Here is a 26,612-nt window from a genome sequence, read left to right as displayed (position 1 = left end):
TTAAACAAGAGCTGGTTCAGATTTTCTCTTAAATGGAAGTGAACTTCGACAGAACACAGGTTGCTAAGAACAAGTAAATCACTCAGTTATTTTTAACCACCCTTTTTATTAAGCTGAAAAGTGATATACGCAAGTAGTGTATATATATGTGTATATATATATATATATATATATATATTTATATATATATACACACACACACATAAGGTTCCCCAAAAATACATGATACCTCCTGCTCAGGCTGGGGCTTAAGCATCCGCTTCTATAGGTTCCAGTTTGCAGACCTGCTGCTTCAGCCACTTGGGAACAGCTTTTGCATAGGCATTTTGTCTTCACGTGCTCCCCTTTCCAGCAGCAAGGACTTGGAGGCACCGTGGGCAGGGAGTGCTTGAGGACTCGGCTGTGTATCTCCTGCAGCGAGGGCATTTTGCTTTGGCAATGGGTCGGGCTATAACTTTGTATGAAGATTGTTCACAGATGTCACCACCTGTCAAAGAAAGTGGAATTGCTGAGAGAGAGGCTGGAGCTGTAGGTAAGACTCAAGCCATGCACAACCCTGTGTTGTAGTGCAGGAGTCTGTCTGGAATGGTTTTCTTACCTTCCAAGTTAATCAGAAAGGTCCCTTTTATGATGTTTGCATCTGAAGGTATTTCTTTGGGGAACTCGCTCAGCAGGGTTGTCTGGGAAGCCATCATTATCTCATTTAGCTGGGAAACACTGGAAGTTTCTTCAGCCTGCAGTGCCTGGGGGACAGAGAGCTTTCAGACTTGGAACTTGGTTTTGTTTCTCAGCAACATCCAGTCTAGAAAATAAATGCTGAGCTGTGGCTCCTAATGGAGTGGATGGTTTGAACCAAGAGTCTGATTTACTCCTGCTAGGAGGAGGGGGACAGACTTGAACTGCAGTGTCCAAGAGAAAGGTGCCTGAGGGCCAAGCAGCTGCCTATAAGCCAGGGACAGGGACAGCAGCATCCCACCTTGGGATGCTGCATTAGAGCATTGCCAGCAGGGTAAAGGGGGTCCTCCTCCAAGAAACCAAAGCCGATTTTTTATTGTGAGGGTGGTCAAATACTGGCACAGGCAGCCCAGAGAGCTGGCAGGATCTCCATCCTCAGAACTATCCAAAACCCAATGGACAGAGGCCTGAGCAAGGAGCTGTGCTGTACAGGCTCCAGCAGTGCCTTCCACCTGAACCATTCTGTGAGTGGTAAGTACAAAGCAGAAGAAAGTTTTCACACAGGCAACACTACTCTTAGTTGCATTTTTTTACCTCCATTAATTCAAACAGCAATCCAGGCTCAATTACAATGATGACTTCATATTCCAAAGAGTTCTTGCCAGAGATGGATCCAAGGAAGGACTCTCTCATTGCACATGCACCTTCTATTGCTTCCTCAATGCCAGGCTTCTTCCATGCTGAGCTTGCATTAATCCAGCCAGTACGAAACACACCCTCTGAGTCTTGAAAGCAAAACAAAGCAATTCTTATTTTAGTCTATTTGGGTGTTTATGAAATGAATAAAAAAGAATGGCATATTTCTGTAATTGCATTCCTTATAGCTGTGTAATTAAACAGTGCACTAAAGGAATTGCTTAGCAGTGGGTATGTGCTTTACCTTTCTTGTAAGGGATGTACTGAAACACCTCCTCTGCCAAGTGGGGCAGAATGGGTGCAAAGGAGCGGATGATGATGTCCAGAGCCTCTGCCAGCACGGTTTGACACGAACGACGCTTAGGATCCTTGGCTTCTTCGCAGTAGAGCCTGCAAGACAGCAGGGAAAGCTGGAAGGTGTTGCTATGTTCATGCTTCTGCTCAAGAGCCACGCTTCTGGGACTGCCAGTGGACATGCAGAAGTCTGACATCCCCAGCCTTTGTAAGGAAAGCTTTTCTGGAGTGCCCTTTCGTAGGAAAGCACAGTGAGCTGCAGACAGACCACAGGCATCTGCAGCCACAGGAAAGGAGTTTGTCATGGGAAAGGAGATTCTCTACATGGTAATTGGGGGAGAGAGAATCTGTCCTTAGGGAGGTGGGCCTGCAGCTGTCACCCTTTGGTTCATCTGTAAACCTCAGCATTAGGGCTTCTTTTCCCCCCACTCCTCCTTTACTCATGTTCTGGCAACTACAGATCAGTAGAACCTCCTCCCCTCCTACCCCATGAAATAGCCCTTGCACGTTTACACAAGTATCGGTCACAGCCTTACGATTCTTTCATTGATCTAAAAAACCAGATAAATAGGCTGAGTTGCACAGCTAACTGCTAAAAGCCCTTCTGCTGTCTTCCCAAATTCAGATGCACATCCTTTCTCGGTAAAAATATAGATCCAAGACTCTGTCTTTAAATATTTATTTGGTTTTAAATGTGCTCGTTTGATGACCTTTTAAAGTGTTCAGTACCACCAGTGGACAGAAGAGAGCACAACAATGACAGCCACTCAGCTGAATGCACTGAGAGGTCCTTGGAGATACCTGTGTTCACCAGCATTCATGAGGAACCTTATTACCTCCATCTCAGATCCATTCCTTTCTTTTTTCCCTTTCAAAGGCAGCAGGAAGGAACTCACCTGTCCTTGATCATGCTGAAATAGAAGTTAGACAAGCTTCTGGAACAGAATGATTGCAGCAGTCGAACAACTTTGCTATAATCATATTGTTTGTAAGCTTCTGTAACCTGGGAGAGGGAGGTAAGAACAGTGCATTGGTTTGCATCACACACCGCCTGATAAACTAAACTTACAGGAAATGGAATGAGTGGCAAAAGGTCTGGCAGAAACTTTAAAAGGTTGTTGGAGGGGGAAAAAAGTTAAGTCAGTTAACAGTTAGGCCAAAGAAATAATTTCCATTCAAGTCTGAGTGGAAAGAAAAGGGGAAACCCCAGAAACCTTGCCCATGGTTTCAGCAAAATGGTTCTGAGTGACAGAAATGTCAAAGTTCTGTACAACATCAAATTTCCAAAGCTCTAGTTTTTGGGTTTGTTTTTTTTTTTAATATCTAACTATTTTTAAACACTTCTAATTTGAGCCCTTAGGCAGTGAGTGGGAAAATCTGGTTGATGTCCAAGTTAAGAATGTAAAAAGTCTTCGTCAAAAATTGAGATGGGCTTAAAGGAGCGTGCATTGCATTGAAGGATCGTTTGTGGTTGTAATGTGCCTGCTTGACACACACATTTCACTCACACATCCAAAGAAAATAAAGCCAATGGAAAACATTGCACACGTGTTCATCTAAACACAATTCCCCTTACCTTGCTGCCATATTCGTGCAGTAAATGCAGCATGTATTGATCCACTATGTACATCTCTGCAGGGGGGATGGAATCTGTCTCTGGGTTGAAGCCCTCCACATTTCCCAGCATGAAGCGTAGAGTGTTCCGGAGCTACAACAACCCAGAGCAATTAAACATTATTACCCTTCACTTTAGATTAAACACAAAATGCTCATGTTCCATCACTAGCTAAAATTGACTGCTTTTCAAAATGATTGTGTGAATAGTTACAAAGGCATCATAAAGAACACAGGGCAAAAGGACCTACAGAAAAATAACAACTGGCTGTTTTCACAAAGCACAAAGCTGTGAAATGAGTCTTTTCTCAGCACACTTTACTATTTGACCCACAGGTGTAAAAAGCAGTAGTACCTCCCTAAATAAGCTTGGAAAAGCTTTCTTTAGGCTAAAGACTGGAAAACTTTGTAAGCAAGACACAGAGAACCTGTTGTTGGGATGAATAGTGTTGGCAGTGGTGGCTCTTACCTTGTTGATGTCATCTCTGGCAGCACTGAGCACCAGAGGCCCAATCATCACCTCCGTGAAAACATTGGATTCCGCCACCCACCAGCGGAGAACATCGGCACCGTATGGAGGATCCTTGGTGTGATCCTGAGGACAGACAGGAAAGCACAGAGCCATAGAATAGCTCCAGCTGAAAGGGATCCATTGGGATCCAGTCCAACTCCTGTTCCATGCAGGACTACCTATAATTTTATGTGCCCAGAGGTTACTGTGCTTGGAGGCTTCCCCTTCTTTTAGTAATCCACACCTGCAGCACTCTGTGTACAGGCAGTGCTAGAACCCAGGTAAGCTGAGAGAAACTCATCTGCAGCCTTAATTCCTCTGAATGCTTCTCATTAAAATAGCCATGTTAGTATCTAAAACTACAGAGGTTTTTCTTCCCCTTCAGACTGTTTTCAACTCTGAAAACGGCTTTTCTCCTTTGTGAAAGCATAGGAACAATTGTGTGTTTTAATTAATCAGATAAGCAAGTCATGCAAGGATTGATTCTTTTGTCTAGTGAGTTGCAAAATCTGCTCAGCAGCCTCAGAAACAGCACCAGTGGGACTGGGGAGGGAGGGAAATTCAGAGCATATGAATGCACTGCAGTGCAACCTCCCTGACCAGGGAATGCAGTTTCCAGAGTCAATAAGAGCCTGAGAGCAGACAGATTGCTGGGGTGAAGCTGCTACATCTGACTGCTCCACTGCCATACTTGGTAAACTTCAGTCAGTCTCCCAGCAGAGTTTCATTATTTTAATTTTTTTGTTTGTTTTTATTATTCTTCTTCTCCATTACTCCATCAACACTGGTAAAAAGGAACCATCCTACACCCTCTGAATAGTTTTCTTTTCTCTTAGTAGAGAATGAAGGTGAGGGGTTTTCTTGCACTACAGTAGAAGCAGCACAAGTCAAGGTTTTCAGACCAGCCAAATGGAACTGCAGTATAGCCAAAGAAGAGCCTGACAGAATTCTGCCACAAGACAGCAGAATCTGTCAGTGAAAGGTTTTAAGTGGCAGTTCTGAGAAACTCAGGAGCTTGACCTACTTCGCCTCCATTGATGACGACATCAGGGTCAACCACGTTGCCAACAGACTTGGACATCTTCTCCCCTTTCTCACCAACAGTAAAGCCATGAACCACCAGAGTCCTGCAGGAAAGATTTTAGTGAAAACAAAACCCAGGGAAAAATCTATGCTAAGAATTGATTTCTAATGAGGATAGTCTTAAGTCAGTGCACACAGAAACCCTGTTTTGGTGAGCCTGAGGCTCCATCCTGAGTTCAACCAGCCATGAATATACCCTGTACTACCATCCATGGAGAGCAAACAACTTTATTTTCCTCATTTAATTTTGTTCTGTAAGATTGTTTAGATATCTAAGGCATGAGTATTTCAGATTAAATAAAGACTAAAGCGTTATTTACTTTTTAGGCCAGTGCATTTCCCAAAATTGCACAGCCTCCTTGCAGCTGAGCCACATTCCCCTTCCCTATGCTCTCCATCTTCTAGGAGATAAATGGTGTGCCACAGCTCCAGCAGAACACAAGCACACAGCTATTCCCAATTCCCTACAGCCTAATGTTGAATTCACAAGTCAGTGATCTTGGGAGATTTGCACATTGCACTTCGCAAAGAATTTCTTTAATTGTGGGAGTGGGAGAGATAGCAAAAAGCCCCTTGTATCTGATAATTACTAAATTACTAAGAATGAAAACATTATTAGAATTAGGATAGAAAACAACAGTAAATGAATTACAATCTACTATGAGAAAACCTTTATACTGAAAATATAAGAACACAAATCAGATACTTGGTACTGGTTTGGTTTCTCTTGTTTATACACTACTGTGCACATTTCCAAAAGCCCAATATTCAATAAAGGGACTAGAAATGTATTTGCAATCCACATACTTACTTGTATGGTGCCTTTTTCCTTGCTGCCACACTGGTTAAGAGAGAGGACTGAAACCAACCTCCCAGCTGGTCTTTTCCTTCCAGGTATGTATCTGCTCTCTGATCTGCACCTTTAAAAACCAGAACATTTTATTTGAGATATTAGACCTTGTATCTTAAAACAATTAACACACAAAATCTCTGAAAGTGATTAGTAACATTTATCTTGCTTTTTAAACCCAGTAAGTAAGTTACTTTTCTTAAATGGTGTGTGGTTACTTAACCATGATACAAGGGATTCATTAGTATTGCAATTTTTAAAAGAATCCAAAACCTGCCACACTCCAGAATTTAACAAATCAGCTCGCTCTCTCCTGAACTAAATAGCAAAATTATGAAAAAAAGCTATCATGCTCAGATTGCTTCACAGAAGTCCTCAGAATACTTTTCAAGTGCTCCTAAACAAACTGCAATACCCAAGAAAAGTTCACATACTTTGGAATTAATAAAAATCTATGCCACCATCTGAAGCGTTCCCATTTGGAATGACACAAGGCACAAGGCACAGAGGTAAGGTGCCCAACCAGCCCATGAAAGGCATTTACAGAGGAGAGCAGGTAGCTTTGGCAGTGACCACAGCTCTCCTGTGACAGAATTTACATTTTTGGTCACTGGTGTTCCAGGAAGATTAAAAACTTTGGGAATGAGTTAGAACAATGTGGGAAACAAGAAAGCCTGTTGGGGATAGAGGCATCTGGAAAAGCCTGGCTTGGGAAGGCTGAGTAGAAATATTATTCCCTGTAAATACACACATAGAACAAAAGAGGAATGGTAGGGAAGAGCAAGTGCAGCTAATGAGTACTTTAGAGGAAAATTGGGCTACAAGGCAGGCAGGGTATTAGCCTGACTGCACATTAAAAGCAGAAGAGCTAACCCAGCTACTCCACAGGGTTGAGAGAGGACAGCACAGTTTAAATGGCTTTACTGGTGGAATTCAGTCACTGCAGAAAAAGGTACAAACTTGTTGACTCAAGAAGTCCCTCCTTGTCCTAAGCAATCCTAGACAGGTCACCAGAGTGAGAACAGAGTAATGTGAACACAGCAGAACATGCAAGTCAAAGCCTACAAAGGTGCAAAACCATACACATATTTGCCAGGAGTTTAGTTTTGATTCTGATGGTGTTGCTTTCTCAGTATTCAGACAGAAGTTTCTCTACTCAATTTTTATTCACTATCTCCTCTTTTCCTCTTCCTACGACCCCTGAGACAATGCTTCTTTCTGCCGCTGACACACTTGATTTATTTGTTTAACTTAATGGAAGTTTCAATATTAGATCCATCCTGCAATAAAGGGAAGTTCAACATTACAAAGGTCAAGGCCACACAGCTCCAGGTAGCACAGGAAAAATGTGTGGGTAGATATCATGGTTTTTACACATCGGCTCATTTAGTCAAGGAAATCTACAAAGAGTCTGGGGTTTAGAAGTAAAGTAAGTAAGGAGCAACCTTTATATTAAGAGACTGCAAAAATACTTGTGAGGACTAGATAAAAAAAAGAATGTTTGTGGTAAGGAAGACAGTAACATTAGAAAATCTGTAACACATTTGTTACTTACAACTAGTTTATGAGCCACTGGTTTTAGAGAAGTGAGCTTTTCATGGAAATGCCAGTAGTTAGAACTTGGAGGAGAGAAGAATTTCAACAAACAACTGATTACAAACAGCAAAGTGGATTGGGCTTTTCTGACAGGAACTAGTACATCTGGCAAGCTGGCTACTGGTGCTTGCAAAGTTAACAGAGGCCTGAACGTTTCATCTGTAAAATACAAACATGGGGTTTGCATATACCAAACCTGCCTTATAAGTAGCTCCCCTTCCTCAGTTTTGTTAAAATTGTGATTGTTATATAAAAATTAGTTACAACAGTGCTCACTTATTTTTTTTTTTAATAAATGGAGAAGTATGTCCAACAACCCCAAAGAGACTTTTCTGTTTATTTTAACTGAGGTATAGTACATAGGTCGTTAAAGAGAATTACAATTTATGATCCTCTGGTTTGGATTTCAAGATTCCATATCTTTGATCTTACAGACTTTGACTTTTAGATTAAACATAATGTATTTTAATGCCAGGAATGAACCAGCTAAGATAAATTCAAGCCTCTCAGTCAGCACAAAAGTTTAAACACTTAGATAGGCAAGCTGTAAAATAATCACATTCATTCAGTTAAAAATTAGCCAATAAGATAGGGAAAAAAGTTATGATGTTGAAAACTACCATCGTTGCAATACCCACAAAACTGTGGGTAAAAAGCTGTGTGACTTTTACCAGTGGCAAATCACATCACAATAAAGTCCAGTGTACATTTTTATATGAAATATTTTTAAAAAGAATAATCTCAAAGTTGTAGTGAAGATGGCACTCTGCCCATGAGGAAAATGTTGGAGAATTTTAAGACATTTTCAGAAATCTCTTAAATGGATGCTCCATAAGGAGCTACTGAAATGAGCTCTGTCAGAAGGCTGAACTTCAAGGCAAAAGAACAACAGAACAAGTGCTGGGCACCACAGCATTAAGTATTTAAAATTAGCACATGCTTTTGAACAAAATTTTGCTTTTACCACACTTTCTTTTTGGAAGCAGTGTATTAACACTCTTCTACCTCACAGCAGCATTGTGAAAATGCAGTTATCCGTGTCTGAAGCATGTGTAGCAAGAAACAAACAGGATGAGAGGGCACAACAATAAATTGTTCAGTGAAAACAGTGTTAGGCAAACAGAGCATTAAGAAAGCAAACAGCACCCCCAGGAAATTTTAGGGAATTTCACAGAACATTGCACTTGTGGATCTGCTCTCAGTGATGCCAGTGAGTGCTGTTTATTTCACACAGTCTACTTGTAGCTGTACAATTTTGGGTTTGTGACTACAAATCTAGTAGCCAAATCTCCGATTTTAGTGTGTAAGTTGCAGCTGCCCCACTGCTGACATGGAATGGTTTGGTTAATCTGTCATTTAGCTACAAGTGGTACTTTAGGCACACCCAGGCTGGAAAAAGGAAGCCAACCATAATTTAATGGAACAAGAGTAACTTTAGGCTATGTCCATCAGAAATAGGCCCAGTCCCTGGAAGGAGATGCAGTAGGACAAGCATTAGAAATCGGACTGTGCAAGGGCAAAAGGTAATGCAACCTATGATTTACACCACTGGACTTGGCTGTCACCGAGCAATTCCTTTATCCTCATTCAGCAGAATCTCTCTTCTTGCCCCTCTTCACCCCCTCCCCAACCTGCTTTTTTTTTTGCTGACAGCAATCTGTGTGGCCATCAGCCAAGGGGATTCATTTTGTAACAGCTGCACCTCCTTTAGTGAGCTTGGACACAGCTGGGGCAAATGCACTGAAAACTCAGGCCAAGTTCTGAGTCACAGAGATGCTGAAGAGAAGGAATTATTTTCACAAGACTGGAACTGACAGGGAGATCTGTAACATCTGTTATTCCTGCTAGTTACTAACAGATCATTGACTTAGAATTTTCAATAACTTGAGTTCAGGGCAGAGTGAAACAAACATTAGTCTCAGTTTTAGTCATCTTTTATATCCTGTAGTAGCCTGAAAGTAACTCGTGCTGTGAAAGAACCTCTGCCACCAACACTGACAGAAGGCAGCAACAACCTCTGCTATCACTCATCTCCTACCACAAAATTAGTTCTTCATATAATGACATTCTCTAAGCAATCTTGGATTTCTCCAAGAATTCCATCTTTTTTCCTCCAAGAGTACTTTGGAAAACAACACCACCCATTGGTCTATCTGTAAGCCTTACTTATTATCATTGATATTGGAAGAAGTTCTGCAAAAAGCTTTAAAAACTGGAGCACATTTCGGAAATAGATGACAAAACTCTTAATTCAACAACGTCTCTTGCAAAGTTTCATGAAAGATGAGTTAAACCAGTAATTTGATATGAATCACAGACTGTACTTCACTTCTGGCAGTGGCTGGAAGCCTCAGTTACACAGAGAAAAGGTAATGCAATTTTTGTGTCATTCTGGAGAATAAATGGGGTTAGGAGGTTACACTGCTGGTTAGCCAGTGCCCAGCTTTGACAGCAGTGGGGCCACTCCAGTTATGTCACACAGCAGAAGATGATGCCTTACACACACCAAGCTCCAGCAAATTTCATTAAGAGAGAGGACTAGGTAGAAAAGAGCAGCTTGTAATAGTTCCATGAAAGAAGTCTGTATTGTGATGACCCAAACATTTATTAGACACTACAGAATCCATATGGGAGCTTTACACAGATTAACAACGAATCCAGAGCCGTGATTCTGCTATTCCTTACGAAAAGTTACCTCCTTTACAAAGGATTAGAGGACTGAGGTGTTCAGCTCTTTAACAATGCAAGTTTGTAACTGCATAAAATACCACTACTTTGTTATAACTTTCAAAATCAGAACATTTTTAAAGAGCATAAACCTCAATATATGTAAAAATCTTCTAGAAAACTAATGTTTGCTGATGGTACATGGTTGCCTGACCATGTTGCTAAGAAATAAAACTCTGGTACTAACGTGTTTTATAATTCAGCAGGATTGTTATCATGCAATTGTGTACAGAGGGTTTAAAGTCCAACAGACTTGATGTATGGCACCAGACTCCTCCTTTAGAAAAGACTCCTGACTTTGCACTATCCTTCAGGCAAACAGTGTGTATTTTACATCTTTTTATACAAATATCTATCTGCTACCTACTGAGTAGCAACTACTGGCAGTAGGAGCCATAAATAGCATATAGTAAGTATAAATATTTTAAGCCACAAGATACTGCTTTAGTTACTGAAAGTAATGAGAAGTGAAAAAGCACACCTACACTTTTAAATGATAAAACTTAGACTCAGCAGCTGATCTCAGTCTTTGCTATTTGTCTGTGCTATTCGCTTCAAATAGCACAGACAAGCACAGACTGAAATTTGTTAACTAAAAACAATTTAGGAGTACCAAGTAGCAGCAAAGTACCTTGGCTGTCTGTGCCAAGAGACTTTTCCACTCAAAGCAAGTATGAGGTGATCAGCAGTTACACAGTACACAAGATGTCAGAATCATTAGAGCAGCATATTAGAAAAACCTCAACTTTAATTGTGCTGAAAATGAGTTTGCCAACATTAAATCCTTATCTTTACAAGCAAAAGCAGCTTTAAAAGTCACAGACAGCCCGCTGATGGCATAATCTGCCTCAGTTGTGCTGACACCAACAGTGTCACACAGAACAGTTACATTTTGCTCTCCAAGTATTTTAAAATAAGGATCAACATAGGGATTCTTTACCTTCCAAAACATGAGCCCAGGAAGTTCCACTGTCAAACCAAATGTCTAGGACATCCTGTCCCTTGACATAATCCGAAACATCATGACCACCAGCCTAGAGAACAATTGAGAGAACAATTATTAAATAAGGCAAATAGAATACTCGACATCATCAATGCTTTTCAAAGCTAGAAATAAAGCAAATTTTGTTTCTGGACCAGTTTTGTACAGGTTCTGTAACCAACTTTGTGAGTGAACACAAAATAATGGAGGTAATTTTTGACAAGAGTTTTCACATGGAAACTCAAGGTAGGGCAAGGAAAAATTACAAAGAAAATCTCAAATGGCACAGTAACACTACAGCTTTGTGGTAGCTTAAGTACACAATTGTTAAAGAACAATAAAAAGTTAGGAAGAACTAAGTAAAAATTCTAATCCATCTTAATGACCAAGATCTAATACATATTTGGGCTCATAATTTGGTTAATTAGGATGTCACTTTCCTCCTGATCTAAGAGGAGGATGGAGATTTCTGCCCTGAATTAACATCACAAATCCAATTGTGTGTGTGTTCTGCCCCACTCAGATCTCACTTTTTGAACATTCCTTTCACAATGAGGGTACAAGACTGAAGAGGATCATGGGAATAAACAAAATTTTTCTATTCTTTCCCATCACTCAACTGTCTTGAGCACCTGCTGTACCTGAAGTCAGAAGTTTACCTTTGCTACAGCCTCTTTTGACAAGAGTTGTTCAATAGGGAGGGCCCACCACGCATCTGTTCCTTGCTGCTCCACTATTTTGATCACATCTGTGATGGTTTCACTGGGTTAGGAGGAAAAAAGGGGTTTATGAATGGAGGAGTTAATCACACCTTTCCACAAGCATCCCAGACCCAAAGCAGTGAGAGAAGCTGATACACAGACCAAGCTACTAGAACCTGTGATTTTCCAGCTTCTAATCCATACAAAACTTGACAGAGATTCCTGCCTGCATTGAATACTTTCTGGCTTTGCCTTCCAAGATGGGAGGATTTGTACAACATGCAAAAACCCACATGGATTCCAAACATATTCTTCTGCAAATACCTCATAATTGGGGCACTCAGAAAAGATGCCAGCAGCTTGAAAACTTCTAAAATCAATTTTATTTGCTATTTATTGACCTTGAATTTAAAGAAACTACACAAGTATTTCCCCTCAAAATATCTTCTCTTTTTAACAACAGGTTTATTTTTCCTACTGGATACAGAGACTTTGAGAACTCATGTGGAAAGGAGGAGTGAGGAAATGACAGCTTCTCAAGTAGCACACACACACACACACACACATATACATATATATATACACATATACATATATATATATATATACACACACATCTTAAGCTTCCAGTTGCCTGAATTTCCCAAAATGAGCAATATATATTATAAATTGTAATAAATATAAATATTTTAATCCAAATAATGTAAGAAACTGAAAATTCTGCACCCATAGAGGATGATAATAAACAACTCAATATACACTCTGAAGGCAATCTATGAGTCCATATCATATAGCACCAGCTAGGACAAAAGTCCTGAAAATAAACAGATATTATGGAAATAAGAAAAATTGAAAAGTTAACTAAGCATTTTTTCTGATCTGAACAGAGAAGGCAACCCCAAGGTGTGCAGTTCTGTGCACTACTTATGACACATTCAATCCTTGGCCCTAATAGGTAAGGCTACGGGGAATTGATTTTTAATATTGCTTAATACCAAGTCTAGACATAAATTAAAGTATCTTAAAAAACCAAAGAGGAACCCCACACACTTTGTCTTGCTGATTCACAGACCACTTGCTAAAGAGGTGATTTTTAAGACATCTGCTGTATTTAAGGAGTACAACAGATCATCCCAACCTGCCAAGTTCAAACTAAACCTGCTGTGTTACCCAGGACACCAGAGATTTGTTCATAAACCGAGAAATGAAGACTTAATCAGTTAACTAATTTCTTGACACCGTATTGCAAAAGGGGGAAAAGTAAAATAATTATCTGGCATAATTTTCTTAAAAACACACAAGGCAGATGATCTTCTTCAGTCTTCACTCAGTTTTGTGTTTGGTTTTCAGCACAGTATTTTACTGCACTGTTAATAAGCTGAGCTACATCACTAAAACATTGAATGGACTCTTACACTCAGGGTTTAAGCATGAAAACATGTTCTCCAGGAAGCTGTAGAACAAATTACTTCAGTTCATGACATGAGGTGCAATGGCGAGAAGAAAATCCAGTTTTGCTCTTGACTGCTCCAATTGCAATGACAGAATATCAATTTTGTATCAGTCAATCACTCATCAATTAATCAATTCACTTCTCAAAATAAATTCCCTGTAGAATATCTGAGCAGATTGTCTACAGGGAGAGGCCATTAAGCAGCAATACTCACACATGGCCATCCCTGTGGCACCACCACCATTCTGCCCCTTTCAAACCAGCCCAGGCATCATTCACCTTCCATTTTAATGCAGGACACAATTTATGGCTTTGTAATTTCTCTTGCTAAAACAACACTGAGGAGCTCCAGTTGTGAACAGTACCACTTCTTTACAGAAATATTTGCACAGAGGCCTGTTTGTCTGTCTGTACTTCCAGTTTTGAGAGTGTTACTTCTCCAAGATAAAAGCTAACAACAACCCCAGTACAGGTACAATTCCTGGCAGGTAGCTGATGTGCAACCCTTATGTCTTGCCTCCTTTACCCTAAATCTCCAAATTCAGAAAGCTCACAGGAAACACAAAAATGAAATTTGCCTCAGCCTGGACTAAACTATTCCTCTGAATTTGTCTTCTGTAGGATGAGTACCTTCCACTGACAAAGCTGGATTTACACCCTGACCTTTAGTGATGACACTGCAGCACCCAGGAACATTTTAGAAAAAGCAATACACAATATTATTTTTTACTCTTTGCCAATAGAATTTTCCACCTTGGATTCTTCTCAAATACACTATCAGTGTATTTTTAAAGACAGTTATAGATAACCAGTTGTCTTCACCTGAAGATTGGAAGAGCTCTCTCCACAGTTTCAATGCCTTCTTCTCACTGGCTGAGTCTTACCCACAGAACTCACCAGCAGAAGACAAGAGTAGCTAAATTAAAAAGAGGATGATTTACCCTAAAACATGTTTATTATCATGTAAAAGATTTGTGTATGTTGAGTGATTCATGCAAGAAGTAATTCAGTGCTCAGCTACTAGCTCTGGCCTCAATGAGAGCCAGAAAAATTCTCTGAACAGGAATCACACCCACAACTAGTACAGAAAAGCTACCAGCACATCCTGTAAAGCAGAAAATTTAAACAGGAACTAAGCCTGTCTTCCACATAGTTTTTTCATATTGCAAACACACTTCTGTGGAGGGACATAAACTCCAGTGATGAATTAATTTCAACCTATACATTTTTAAAATATTCAACAGGTATTTCACAATATCAATATTTGGAGGGATTTATAAAAGATGATAAATCCAGCTATAGAGCAAAATTAACAGTTATCTTGGACAGCATATAAAAATATTCTCTTAATAAACTATTTTTTCCTTTCCATCAGAGGTGGGGGAGGGGAGAGAGAAGAAGGAAATAAACCTTTGCTATTACTGTCCCTTGGGAAAGCATAATAAAATGCCTGCCTTCATTTACAGTAAGCATTGCCAATGTCACACAAGACTTGTGTAGCCTTGCAGATACCCCATTCCCACAAAACATACCATGAGCTAACCTTTTATCAAGTATATTGCCATGCAATGCAAAGATTACACTATTAATTTATGAAGAGCAGATTTTTTTAAAGATATTTTTGTTACACAAGAACCAACAGGTACAATTATGCTACAGATAAAAGTTTTCAGATAAGTCAAAGAAGGTCAGATTTGTGTTATCAATTACTTACAAGAAACAAGGAGTCAAGGACTGTGAAGTCAATTTTTTATTGACCAATATTCTCAAAATTCTAGCATAGTTTCAAATCATGTTTAAAAAGACCCCAATATTTTAGCAGTGCAAGTTTCTTTCACTATACAATGTTTCCCTAGGGAATATAAGTGAACTTTAACAAACATTTTATAAAAGGAGGTAGTTTAGATGAAAGACTTCCAGGGTACCTTTTCAACAAATCTTTTTTACTCCTACAGTTTAAAAAATACAAGTCAAACAAACCAAGCCCCTGTACCTATCTCTGCTCTTCTTGCAGGATCCTTATGATAAACTTGACTTCAAGGAGAAACAACTTTATTTAAAGTATCTGCACTATAAGGAGCAGGACTTTTGCAAAGTACTTTTCTGTAAGGTGCAAGTGAAAACCACCTTGCTCAAATAACTACTCATCACTTTATAATCTGCAGCCTTCAAGGTGAGCATGATAATTCCCGAGTGAGCCATAAAGGCATTGTAAAACTTTGCCCTTTATTCAGGGGCTATCTGGAAGAACTTGCATTACGTGTCCCTGCTACGCTCTGACACCCCTACGGCAATTCACGCTACCACGGCTCCAGCCAATCACCCGGGAGCCAGGTATTGATTATCCTGCACACTTATTTAATCTGTTAACAGAAATTAGCCAGCATTAAGATACAGGCAGGAGCAGAAGAACACAGAGCCTGATGTTCTCTCCATGTCCTTTCCAACAGCAGCAGAGAGGGAAAGTTATCTTCTGCTTTACAAGAATGTCGATACTACAGCTGTAAGTACTATGGGGATGGTAAGCTGCTACTAATTGCAATTCACTGAAATGTCTCCTTATTTTAAAAAACAAATTAGAGCACAGGACAGACCTCCTTCAAAACCATGTTGGGTTTTTTTTCAGAAATTTTTGATTTATGTGTTAATCAAAGTCACAGGGATGTGGACAAAGGCATTAGAATGATCTTTGCATTACTATTATTTATTACCAATATCCGAACAGTGAGTTTGTAAAGCAGTTATTGCATGAGGTCAGATTAAAGTTTGTATTACCTGTGCTGAGCTACTACTGTAAACACAATTCTTATATTTTAGTTTTGGAGCTTTTTCTTCTTTTCCATGACTTACAGAGCTTCCTAGATGGAGAATGTTTTCTCTTGAAATCTGTTAAATTTTGAAAGCTGTCACACAGCATAAGCATCTATTTGTGCATGTACTCTAAATTACTTTTAAAGTCTTTTTTCTCCATTTGTCCAGAAAAATCCCACAGAATCTCACCTCTGTATTCTTACTGAAAATGGCAATAATGAAAAAGTGCTCTCTCTTTTCTCTCTCCTATACGGAATTTTTAATAATAATTTTTACACTCCTAGTCACAATATGATGCAGCATACTCTGCATATAAGAATTTAAACATCATTGGTATATTAAATTTCTAACCATAGATGACAATATAATTGAATCAAATATCTTTTAGGGTTATAGGGGGGCCACAGCAGCAAGGAGACTCATGGAGATTCTGCATTGAACATCACAAACTACCTCTTGGCTAGAAAGACTGGATTGCTGGTGTGGCAAAATCCTGTTAGAGAAAGCAGCTCCACCTTGAAAGAAGGGCTTTCAGCGCCTTTTCATGGGATAAATTCAGGGACAACTCTCAGAGGCAAACAGCAGTTTATTTGAGGGATTTTTTTTGTTTTTATAAGTCTTTTTACAGGTGATACATGAACAAGATCACTCAAGATCGACCACTGGTGCTCTCATATGTAACAGCAACTCCATGTGGACTACACTGACTTCCAGTGGAGATGCTGTTACTTTTGATAGCCACTCACAAACTCCACAGCAGCTGCTACTGAAAGGTTGTTCATCCAGCATTCAAGTTAAAAACAGCTCATGTTTTGAAATGCAAGTTATTTACTGGTGTTTTAAACTATATTAATTAATCATACCAAGTATGAAACTTAAAAGTTCCACATAAAAAGTATGTCAGCAACCTGTTGTAATATGATTTTCAAAATGATTATGCAAATGTAACAAAAGAGGCTTAGCTGCAGTTTTCAATAAGAACTGGTGTCCAGGAAAATGACCTATGAATTGACAGACTGTCTTCGGCATTTGCCTGTCACTTCTATAGGCCAATATTCTGTGCACTTCTACTCCAGTTACAGAAGTCTCCTACAGTTAACTTTACAAATATATAATTTTTAGAATATTTAATGACTGCTTTACAATTTCCTTTGAAAATTCTACCAAGCGTAAGTAAAGTTAGAAGTAAAGAGTACTGGCTATAAATGAACATCTGAACCTGTCAGTCAAATGAAATAAATCTCTTTTCAAGCATAGTGAATATGTCTGGTTTTTTCCTAAATGCCTCTCTATTCCCCAGATCAATTCTGCCAAAACATGCCATGCTGTCCCTTCGTTCACTCCCCTGTAATTCTTGCTGCTGGGCCAACACCTACACACAAAGGTGGAGGTGTTAAGCTGTGGCAGAGTTTACCACATCAAAATGCTGTGATTGCCACATTTTGCACAATTTCGGGAATAACCTCACACAGCTTCAGCACTCACAAAAGGCAGGTGCTTTAATACAGGTCATGGCCTTTCAAAGTGATTTTACTACAACCTAAGGGAATTCCCACATATCCCTCCTTTCAAATGCTTTCTGTCCTAGCTCCTCAGTGTTCAGAAGGAGCTCCTGCTTCATGGTGCCCCTGAGTTTTGAGTGCCAACTGCTGGACTGGTTTCCATTATACTTTTTTGCTTGTAAAACTATATATTTAACAATTTTTAAGCAACACACACAATCTCAAGGCTACTCTTCAACCAGAAAAAAAGAATTCCTCTGAAATAGTAGTTTTTTATAGAGACACACACCTGCTTTTTTGCAGGTAAAGTGGTTTTATGTCCCACAAATCCTCCACCCATTTATTTCCTGATGTGTGTCAGCATTATTCAGGCACTCTAAACGACATTGTGGCTACTGTGGTCTTTTCTCACAGTTATTGCCTACAGTGAGAGAGCCAAAGTACATCTCTCTGCACACCTACACACCCAGTCACACCAGGTGAAGTTAAGGACTACCTGTCTAAAGTCCATTCCCTGCTCTCCACACCCTGAGCCTCACCTACTACTGTCTACTATCTACTGCTTGTGTGCTCAGCACAGCCTCTGGAAAACATGCTAGACTCCTGCAGTACATTTACTCAACACCAGAATAAAAAACAAGTTCTGCAATGGTATTCAAGTTCAGCTGTAAAAACTTACAAATTTTCACAAAAGGTTGTAAGGTTAAGGTGTACAAAACTGAGTTACACCAGCATATCTCAAGGCAGAAAAAAATTATGGAACTAATTCAATGAATGTGGAACTCCACAATACTCTTTTTATGAAATCACTTCTAGAGAGCATACACAACTGAAAACCTTTGTTCCCCAAAGAAGTAAAAGCAGAACTGTGTTACTCCTTACAGGAAAGAAAAGGAACATATTTGGTTGTAGTAGTTTGTTTGTAAAACAAACTTTCCTTGTTTTAAAGCATAGTTTGTATTTCCTCTGCATTATGTTGTCTATAATTCCTGAAATGCAGTGTTTGCAATATCTGGATACTATTAACCAAAAGATGGCAGAATCAGACTAGCATCTGAAGATCCAGACATACCAACCATATAGCTAAGGCCCAGTTACGCCTGAGGCTGCTCTTTAAAACCACTCCAATTTTGTTTTGAAACAAAATGCACTTATTTATTCTGCAACCAGTGTGGTTAAGCCATTTCAGATCTCACTGTCACTTAACTGCAAAATGCTATTTTGACACAGTACCTGGACTATTTAATGTACAGTGGTACAATTACAGTTGCCATCTATTCTAACCACAATCTGCATTTCACTGCTTGTTTAAATGGAAAGGCCAGTCATGACTGTCAGCTCACTGAAGATGAGGGATGAAAACAGCAATTAATCTCAAGAGCAGTTTGCAGGTAACTTAAGTATGTAAGTAAATTGATTCCTATTATTTATGTGTAAGTCACTTCCAGCCACAAGCTTTTGATTGTTTTAACTTAAATCTAAATTAGATCTGCAAATAAACAACTACAAGTAAAAGCATGTATTCCTACTTGAAATAATAAGAAGTTTTATAATATCACTAACTGTAGCACAACAGACAGTGCTTCTTCTGTCACTTTGCGGTGTCTAAGGCTAGGCAGGTACCTGTTTATCAAGCATTCTCCTGTGCTCTTCTGGTAAAAAGCAGGAATTGGGACGCCCCAGCATCTTTGCCGTGATATGCACCAGAATGTCCTTCTGTCCAGCATCTCCAGCATCCTGTTCATTGCAGATGTAGGGATCACTTTCACTTTTTTCAGCACATCCTATGAAGGAGACAGTGAACTGTTGAACATGCTTCAGCTTTCCCACCAATAATGTTTATGCTGCCAGTAAAATATGGTACAGATCTACTCTCCCATTCCCAGTATCAAACAACACATTCTCAGGCAACTGCCTGCTGCTCTTCAGTAACTTATTTGAACACTGCATATACGGTGTATTTCCCAACCAAACCCCAGTTCTCTGATTCACTAGCAGACAGACCCTAAAAATGAGTTTAAAATGGCATCAGTGACTGAATCTGAAGTTTAAAAGCTGACTGTATCTTGTTCTGTTGTCTACTTTGAAAACCCACCTTGACACAAACTGTCTGTAGAGGGCTACCACTCACTCCCAGCCCTGCTGAGTAACCACTGTGTTTTCATCCATTCTAGATAAAGATGGAGTATATACCTCATGCCTTAATTAGAATAAAATCACTGCTACCCTAAGGTGCTGGCCTGAATCTTCTGTATGGATCTACATAACTTCAAAGAGCAAACGACCCCAAGCCTTAAAGCTAGGACTGTGACAAAATTAACAGGGCAGCAAACAGATATCTGACCACATAAGGCTAGCCTAACAAAAAAAGGTAATTTTAACAGTGATTAAATTGTCTTTTCTAATTTAATTCCTTGAAACATCATCTTTTAAAAATATTTTAGGAAAAAAACCATCAGTAGCTCTAAGAAACTTCTGCATCTGTAAATAAAATGAGCCTGGATTATCAACATTGACAAAAGAATTGACAACATATTTCACTTCAACAAGTAATTAATGCTTTTCAACTACTGCTCATAAACTCTAGAGAAGATAATATTCTGGAGAGAGTTACAGCAAGATTTTTTTGTTGATTCCAAGTAGCATCAGTTGTCTTCAAGTGTCTCATAAGAAAGAAAAATTACCTGTGCTGCAGCCTTCACATCTGCTGTGTTTACAAACCACTGTTTGCTGGCACGAATAATAATTGGTTTTTTTGTCCTCCAGTCATAGGGGTAACTGTGCACATATTTCTCCTCTTTTAACAAACTCCCAGCTGCTTGAAGCATCTTAATGACTGAGAGAAAAAATGAGGCAAGATTAAATTTCAGTTTGAACATATGGCTGCTGTTAACCTCAATTTAGTCCTTTTCATAATCAACACTTAGCAAGAAATGCCAAAATATGGCCAGTTTATACAAACTCTCAAAATATACCTGCAGGACTGTAAGTGATGAAGTAACAAATGGTCAAACACCAAATACTCACCAGCTTCATTCCCTTCTTCAAGGACATTCTTGCTTTTAAGTTCAGGACCTGCTGCTTCTGTGAAATACCCACTTTCATCCACAAGGCAATCCTGAAAATAAATAAATTATTCATGTCAATAAAACATCATGTGGCAATTTATTATCCTTTTGGTATTCAAAAGTGAGTTAAATACTCTACTGGGTGACTCCTTTTCTGATGAATAACAAAATATTTAAGTACACTTCAGATTTAGTGAACTGCAGTTTAGTAATTTACCAAGTAAGTGAATTTCAGGTGTCAGAAGAAACGAGCACCAATGCATTTGCACACATACTACAACTTATTACACAGCACAGTTACTGGTATTTTAGTGACTTTTCAAACAAACAATGCAAAATAAAAGCAAACCTAACCCTCTCCATGCCCCATATCCTGAATCTTCACTCCCATCAATCACAAACTGGCTATGCATAAACGAGCTGTATTTACATATGTGTTTAAAACAAGCTTTGCTGAAAAAAAAAGTAACAATGACCTACATAACTGGTGACTTACTGATCTGCATGTAAAAGACAATTCTGAGTAGTGAGAGTCAATATCTGAGAAACATTCTCTGTGTTCTCCTTTAAAAAACAAAACCACATAAAGAGCAGAAAAATCTGATTCTAACACCTCCCTGTAAGTTTTAATTAGCAGAAGGAAACTTCATTCTTTTATTCTGTACACATTTCCTTAAGGTTAGTCTTGCATTCCTGCAGGCCATTAGTGATACTCACACTTCTGTGAATGCTTCAGAATATTTTCAAGCTTTATGCACAAATTAAAACAAATAATTTTGGTGTCACACAGTCAATCAGTTGCAGGAAATCAAGAGCAACAGCTGAAAAGATAAAGTACCGTTGTCAGCTGATGGTGGGAAGCTACGCTGTAATCTTCCATACCATGAGCTGGGGCTGTGTGAACTAATCCTGTCCCTTTTGTCATTGTCACATGATTTGCAGGTAACAGGGGAGAGACTCTGCCAGGAATGGTGGGATGAGCACAAGAACCATCTGCCAAATCTGCACCTGAAAAATACAAACAGAAGATAAAATAAACACAACTCACACATTCAACTTCTTCTATCAGAGAGCAGAAAAAAAGCAAGTGGTTAAAAAAAAAACAGAAGAAATGTTATTATTAAAGCCTTGCTGCAAGTCACGAATCACAGAGATTAAGGAATGTGCCATATGACAAAATGGTGTTCACAGAATGATTTTCTCCTAGAAGGAACATGATTAAGAACTGCCATCACAAAGTTATGTACACAAATACAGAAAAGTAACAAATACAATTAATTACTGAATATATGGGAAGTTAAAAACAACAGGTTTCAATATAAAATTTCTTTTTTAACAAGATCCAACTCTATTACTCTTGGATGTTATGTGCAAATAGTATGAAGAAAAAGTTGAAAGTATGATTCAAAAAGGTGGAAGCTGTGAGAAAAAACACCCTCAGTAATTTCATCATTAGGTAAAACAAGACTTCCTCTGAAAGAGAAGGCATGGAAAGACACCAAAAACAACAAAGAAAAAAGAAAATAAAAAGTCATAGAAACAGAATCCTCACCTCCTTTACAAATGCGTATTTCCAGCACTGAATCACTGAAGGAGGCAAATGAATAAAGCTCACAAATGACACACCAAATCCCAACTCATGACACTGAATCCCAAGCCTGCCTGTTAAGAAATGCCACTATGCAGTTTATTAGGGTGCCAACTCAACTGCTTTAGTTTGTCCAGACAGACAACAGCCACCTACAGTACCTCACCAGTCATGCTTGTAACTAGTCCCCTCTTGTCATCAACAATGGATGGAAAGACAAACTGCAGTGTAATTAAGATTTTGATACTGAACAGACTACATGTGGGCTTACACTCTACACCTCATTTTTCCACACATGATGCCATGAATTTTAAAAATTCATTTGAAATCTATGGATAATAATTTGAGCTACAATACACCAACAGTAAACCTGACAGACTCCTCCTCCTTGTATTATTTTAGTGAAGCATATTCTCAAATTATAAACACATTTAAATGAAGCAGTATTCAGACACCTACAAGCAGATCTCTAAGCAATTTAACAATTATAAAACCTACCTTTACACGTTGATACAACTTCAAACTGTGTGTCCAGAACAGCAGCTGTAGATTCAACTCTATCTGCAGCAAGGATGAAGTGCTGTCCAGTTGTTGTACATTTTACAATTGAGTATCTGCAATGCAAATGTGAATTTATGATACTAAATAATTACAAACACAACAAAGCTACCAATTTGTGAAATTCTTCATCTCTAAAAGACAGACAAGTATGCTTTACATGTCCAATTCACTCACAAATCTCAAAATTCAAGGTAACCTTGAAGAAGAAATAAGAAATGAAGAAGAAGAAATAATTTAATAAAAATTTAGGCAGAAATTAATATATTAGTAGATATAGAATAAAGCTTACAATTGCAACACTTAAAACAAAAAACCCCAACAATACCCAAAAATATGCCTTAAGTAAACTGTAATGACAGCCCAGAATGTTTTAATTTTGCTGCTAAATACCAGTAGGGATTAACAGACAACTGAAGCAAGTGGATGACACTTACGCTGAGTCAGGCATGTAACAAACTGCTTGATTGGCTGGCACAGTCCAAGGTTGCGTGGTCCAGACTAGCACACTAGCAGGGGATGATCCATCTACAGATGGAAATTAGGAGTACTTTAATCACAGGTATAACAAAAATCAAAGCTGTCAGTCTCTAAAGCCACAGAGAAGTCGTACCTATCACAGAAGTCAGCTTAGGTGGCGACTTCAGCAGCGGAAATTTCATGTACACAGAGCGACTGATGTGCTGCTCGTTGTACTCCAGTTCTGCCTCAGCCAAGGCTGTTCTGGTACACATCAAACACAAGTTACATGCTGCAACATCAAAAGCTACTGGCATCCTTGCTAAAATTATGAAGACAAAATAGTAAGTTGATTCTTACTTTGTTGAAGGGGACCAGAACACAGGTTTATAGTCCCGGTAAATTAAACCCTAGAGAGGACAGTGAGGGGAAAAAAAGAAAGTTAGGAGAAACAAAACTCATGAAAAATCAATACAGACTTCCATAGAAGTTCAATATACCTTATCATACATCTTGTAGAAGACTCTCAGCTGGTTTGCTTCGTACTTTGGATCAAATGTAAGGTAGCAGTTGGCCCAATCTGCCATTACACCCCAACGAATGAAGGCGGATTTTTGTTTCTCAATTGCTCTTTCTGCAAATGCTCTGGCTGAAAGGAATGGCTCCATTAAGCACATGGTTTAGCACACTAAGATCAATAAAATATCACTTAAAATGCACTATTGATTTTTTAGTAAAGCCAGAGCTGAATGTAGTGAACCTATGCCCTAACCATTATGGTTCAAAATACATACATTTCAGATTGGTTGTTACAAAAAATGACTGCAAAGAGTAAACAGGCTTGGCACTTTTTCACTAACACAGGAATATTAGGCACATGTCCTTAGACTACAAACTTTCTTTTTAAGAAAGGGGGGAAAAATATACTTTGTTAGGAAGAAAAATTTCTCAAAATAAGTTCTCAACATAAAACCAATAAGAGTGAAAGTTAACTCCCTCTGTTTATGCTTATTCAAAATTTTCTAAGTAACATACATCTGAAAATAAGTTAGTCCATTTCATTACCACAATTTCAAATTAAAGAATTTTCAATTGCTCATTACAAAAAGCTTTGCAGCTGAATGATGATGCCTTTCAACCCATATTGTATTTGAAATTATTTCTTCAAAACATTTTCCATGTAATACACACTTTCTCCAAAAGGGTCCCCCCTATAGTTTTAGAGGATTGTTAAAAAGTCAACAAATACATTCCTACTTGTGATACTGAGCTAAGTTGTCCTGAAAGAGCCTGACTTCTACATGCATCTTTTCAGTTCCCAATCAAATTCAGCCTTCAAAAACCAAAAGGATGCTTATCTGATAAATTGCAGCTTCCTGCCACTATACAGTTAATCCAAGCAGACATCCAAATCCCCTGCCCTCCTTTTGTTTTTTTTAAACTGAGGGTCAATGCTCTGCATGCCCATTACCGCAACAAATTAAACTTGTGTGAAATTATCCCATTTCATCAGACTCCAGCCTGCTCTACCTGCTTGCCAAATACACCCAGTGATCATAGAAAATGTCACCAATAGCTAAGAGAAAAGGCCACAGTGAAGTCTAAAAGCCTTCATTTACCTCTCTGCCGAATTTCCATCGGTGAAAGATTTTCAGCTCCTTTGACTTCTGACAGTGCCTTCAACTCAATTGGCAGCCCATGGCAATCCCACCCTGGCACATAATGCACTTTATAACCTCTCATCACATGGAAGCGATTGGTGATGTCCTTCAGAATCTGAAAAGCCAAAGGGTCTGTTATCACTTTAGCTCCCCCTTATGGAACAGCCACATTTGTAATTAAGCTCCTCCTGTTTAAAAAATACCATTATCAAAAGCTGCAGGATAAATTTATATTTAAGACCAGAGAAGCTCTGGGTGCCCCATCCTTGGAAGTGTTCAAGGCCAGTTCGGATGAGGCTTTGAGCAACCTGGTGTAGTGGAAGATGTCCCTGCCCACGGCAGAGGGTCTGGAACTAAATAATCTTTAGGGTCCTTTCCAACCCAAACCACTCTGTGATCCAAAGACTCTGCATTTTTTTTTCTTGCTTATCATTTTGTACATTGGCAGAACCTTAGAGGACCTCTGATCCAAGGACTTCACAACCAGTGTAACTGAGAGATGCAGCTTATAAACTCGCAAGACTTGAAGTGAACAAATCTGACTTACTCTCTTTTTTAAAACACTGAGCTGGACCTACAGCACTGGCCTAGAGCACATTACTGCAGCCCAAGCTCTGGCACTGGGACTGTGAGAAGCTGTGGGTGACAGCTCACGATTTGAGTCTTTCAAACTTGATGGTCAGCGCAATGCTGTGAATCTCAAGGCTGAATCAAAAAGAACACTGAGCATTCAGTACATGGTATTTATGTTGGGGTATAGTATCTATGTCAACATGGCAAAATATGGCATCCATATAATCATACTATTGCTTTTTAAAAGCCCCAACGACCAAAATCGCAAACATTTTAAAGTGCTATTGATTTAAATGGGAATGGAGAACACAGGGCACATGACGGCACGTTTTTACCACTTCACAAGAATAAAGTATGAACAAGTAAGTATTTACTTTGTTTAATGCATGGCCAACATGAGCGTCTCCATTGGCATAGGGTGGTCCATCATGTAAACAAAATTCCTGTTTTGTCTTCCTTTGCCTTTGCCATGAGTACAGTTCCGAAAAACCACATTTCTGTAGAAACAACAAGAAAAAGACCAAAACTATCACAACTCTCTGTACCCTCAAAACGTCTGGATGTAAAATTTACAACAAAAGCAGGCAGGCAAACAAATACAGTTTTCTAAGTCCGCAAGAGAAGACATTAGTGGGTTTTAAGTAAGAAAAAGGCCAAAGAGGGTGAAATATTAGGCCTGAGATTATAATCCTAGCACTGCACTACCCGGACGGTCATTACTCTCCTCCAAAACAAACTGCATAAAAGTTATGACTATCCAAACCAAAGATATCTCAAGAGCTCGAGCTTTTCTAAAAACGAGCCCGGACTCGCCAGAAGTTCTCCCTGCGCGGCGGGACCGAACACAAACCCCGGCGGCCACCCCCGCCCTCCCGCCGGCCGGGGCTCGCCGCGCCCGGGGCAGCCCCGCTCCTCCCGGGGGAACCGGCCCGGCCCCGGCCGCACCTCCTGCGTCTTCAGCTCCGTCTCGGGCTGCAGCCGCCCCGGGAGCTGCGCGGGGAAGCGGCTGCGCGGCAGCAGCACCGTGTCCCGGTACCGGGAGTCTTCCCGGCTCTCGGCCGCGGCCTCCGAGCCGGCGGAGCGCGCCCAGCCCCGGGCGGCCCCGGCCCGGGCCCGCGCCAGCGCCGGCGCCCGCCAGGCCCGCAGCATCCTCACGGGCTGCAGCCGCGCTTCCGCCGGCGCGACGGGCCGCGGCAAGGGACACGCCGCG

General features: G+C 39.7%; 1 protein-coding gene across 1 annotated transcript; it reads right to left on the bottom strand.

Annotated features, from left to right (window-relative positions):
* Positions 1-86: 86 nt before the first annotated feature.
* On the bottom strand, positions 87-26,551 carry IARS2 (isoleucyl-tRNA synthetase 2, mitochondrial). The gene is made up of 23 exons (XM_063152237.1): positions 26,348-26,551; positions 25,777-25,899; positions 24,788-24,944; positions 23,669-23,817; positions 23,529-23,578; positions 23,323-23,432; positions 23,147-23,237; positions 22,650-22,765; positions 21,402-21,571; positions 20,523-20,613; positions 20,180-20,331; positions 19,119-19,279; positions 11,688-11,790; positions 10,987-11,080; positions 5,685-5,793; positions 4,815-4,917; positions 3,749-3,874; positions 3,242-3,373; positions 2,562-2,668; positions 1,616-1,761; positions 1,270-1,460; positions 599-743; positions 87-487 (listed from the first exon to the last, which is right to left on the bottom strand). Exons 1-23 carry the CDS (start codon positions 26,549-26,551, stop codon positions 333-335), a joined length of 2,985 nt encoding a protein of 994 aa, XP_063008307.1. The 3' UTR covers positions 87-332.
* Positions 26,552-26,612: the final 61 nt, after the last annotated feature.

Source organism: Melospiza melodia, chromosome 3, assembly GCF_035770615.1.
Source record: "Melospiza melodia melodia isolate bMelMel2 chromosome 3, bMelMel2.pri, whole genome shotgun sequence".
Lineage (NCBI taxonomy): Eukaryota > Metazoa > Chordata > Aves > Passeriformes > Passerellidae > Melospiza > Melospiza melodia.
This window is presented reverse-complemented; position numbering and strand designations above follow the sequence as displayed.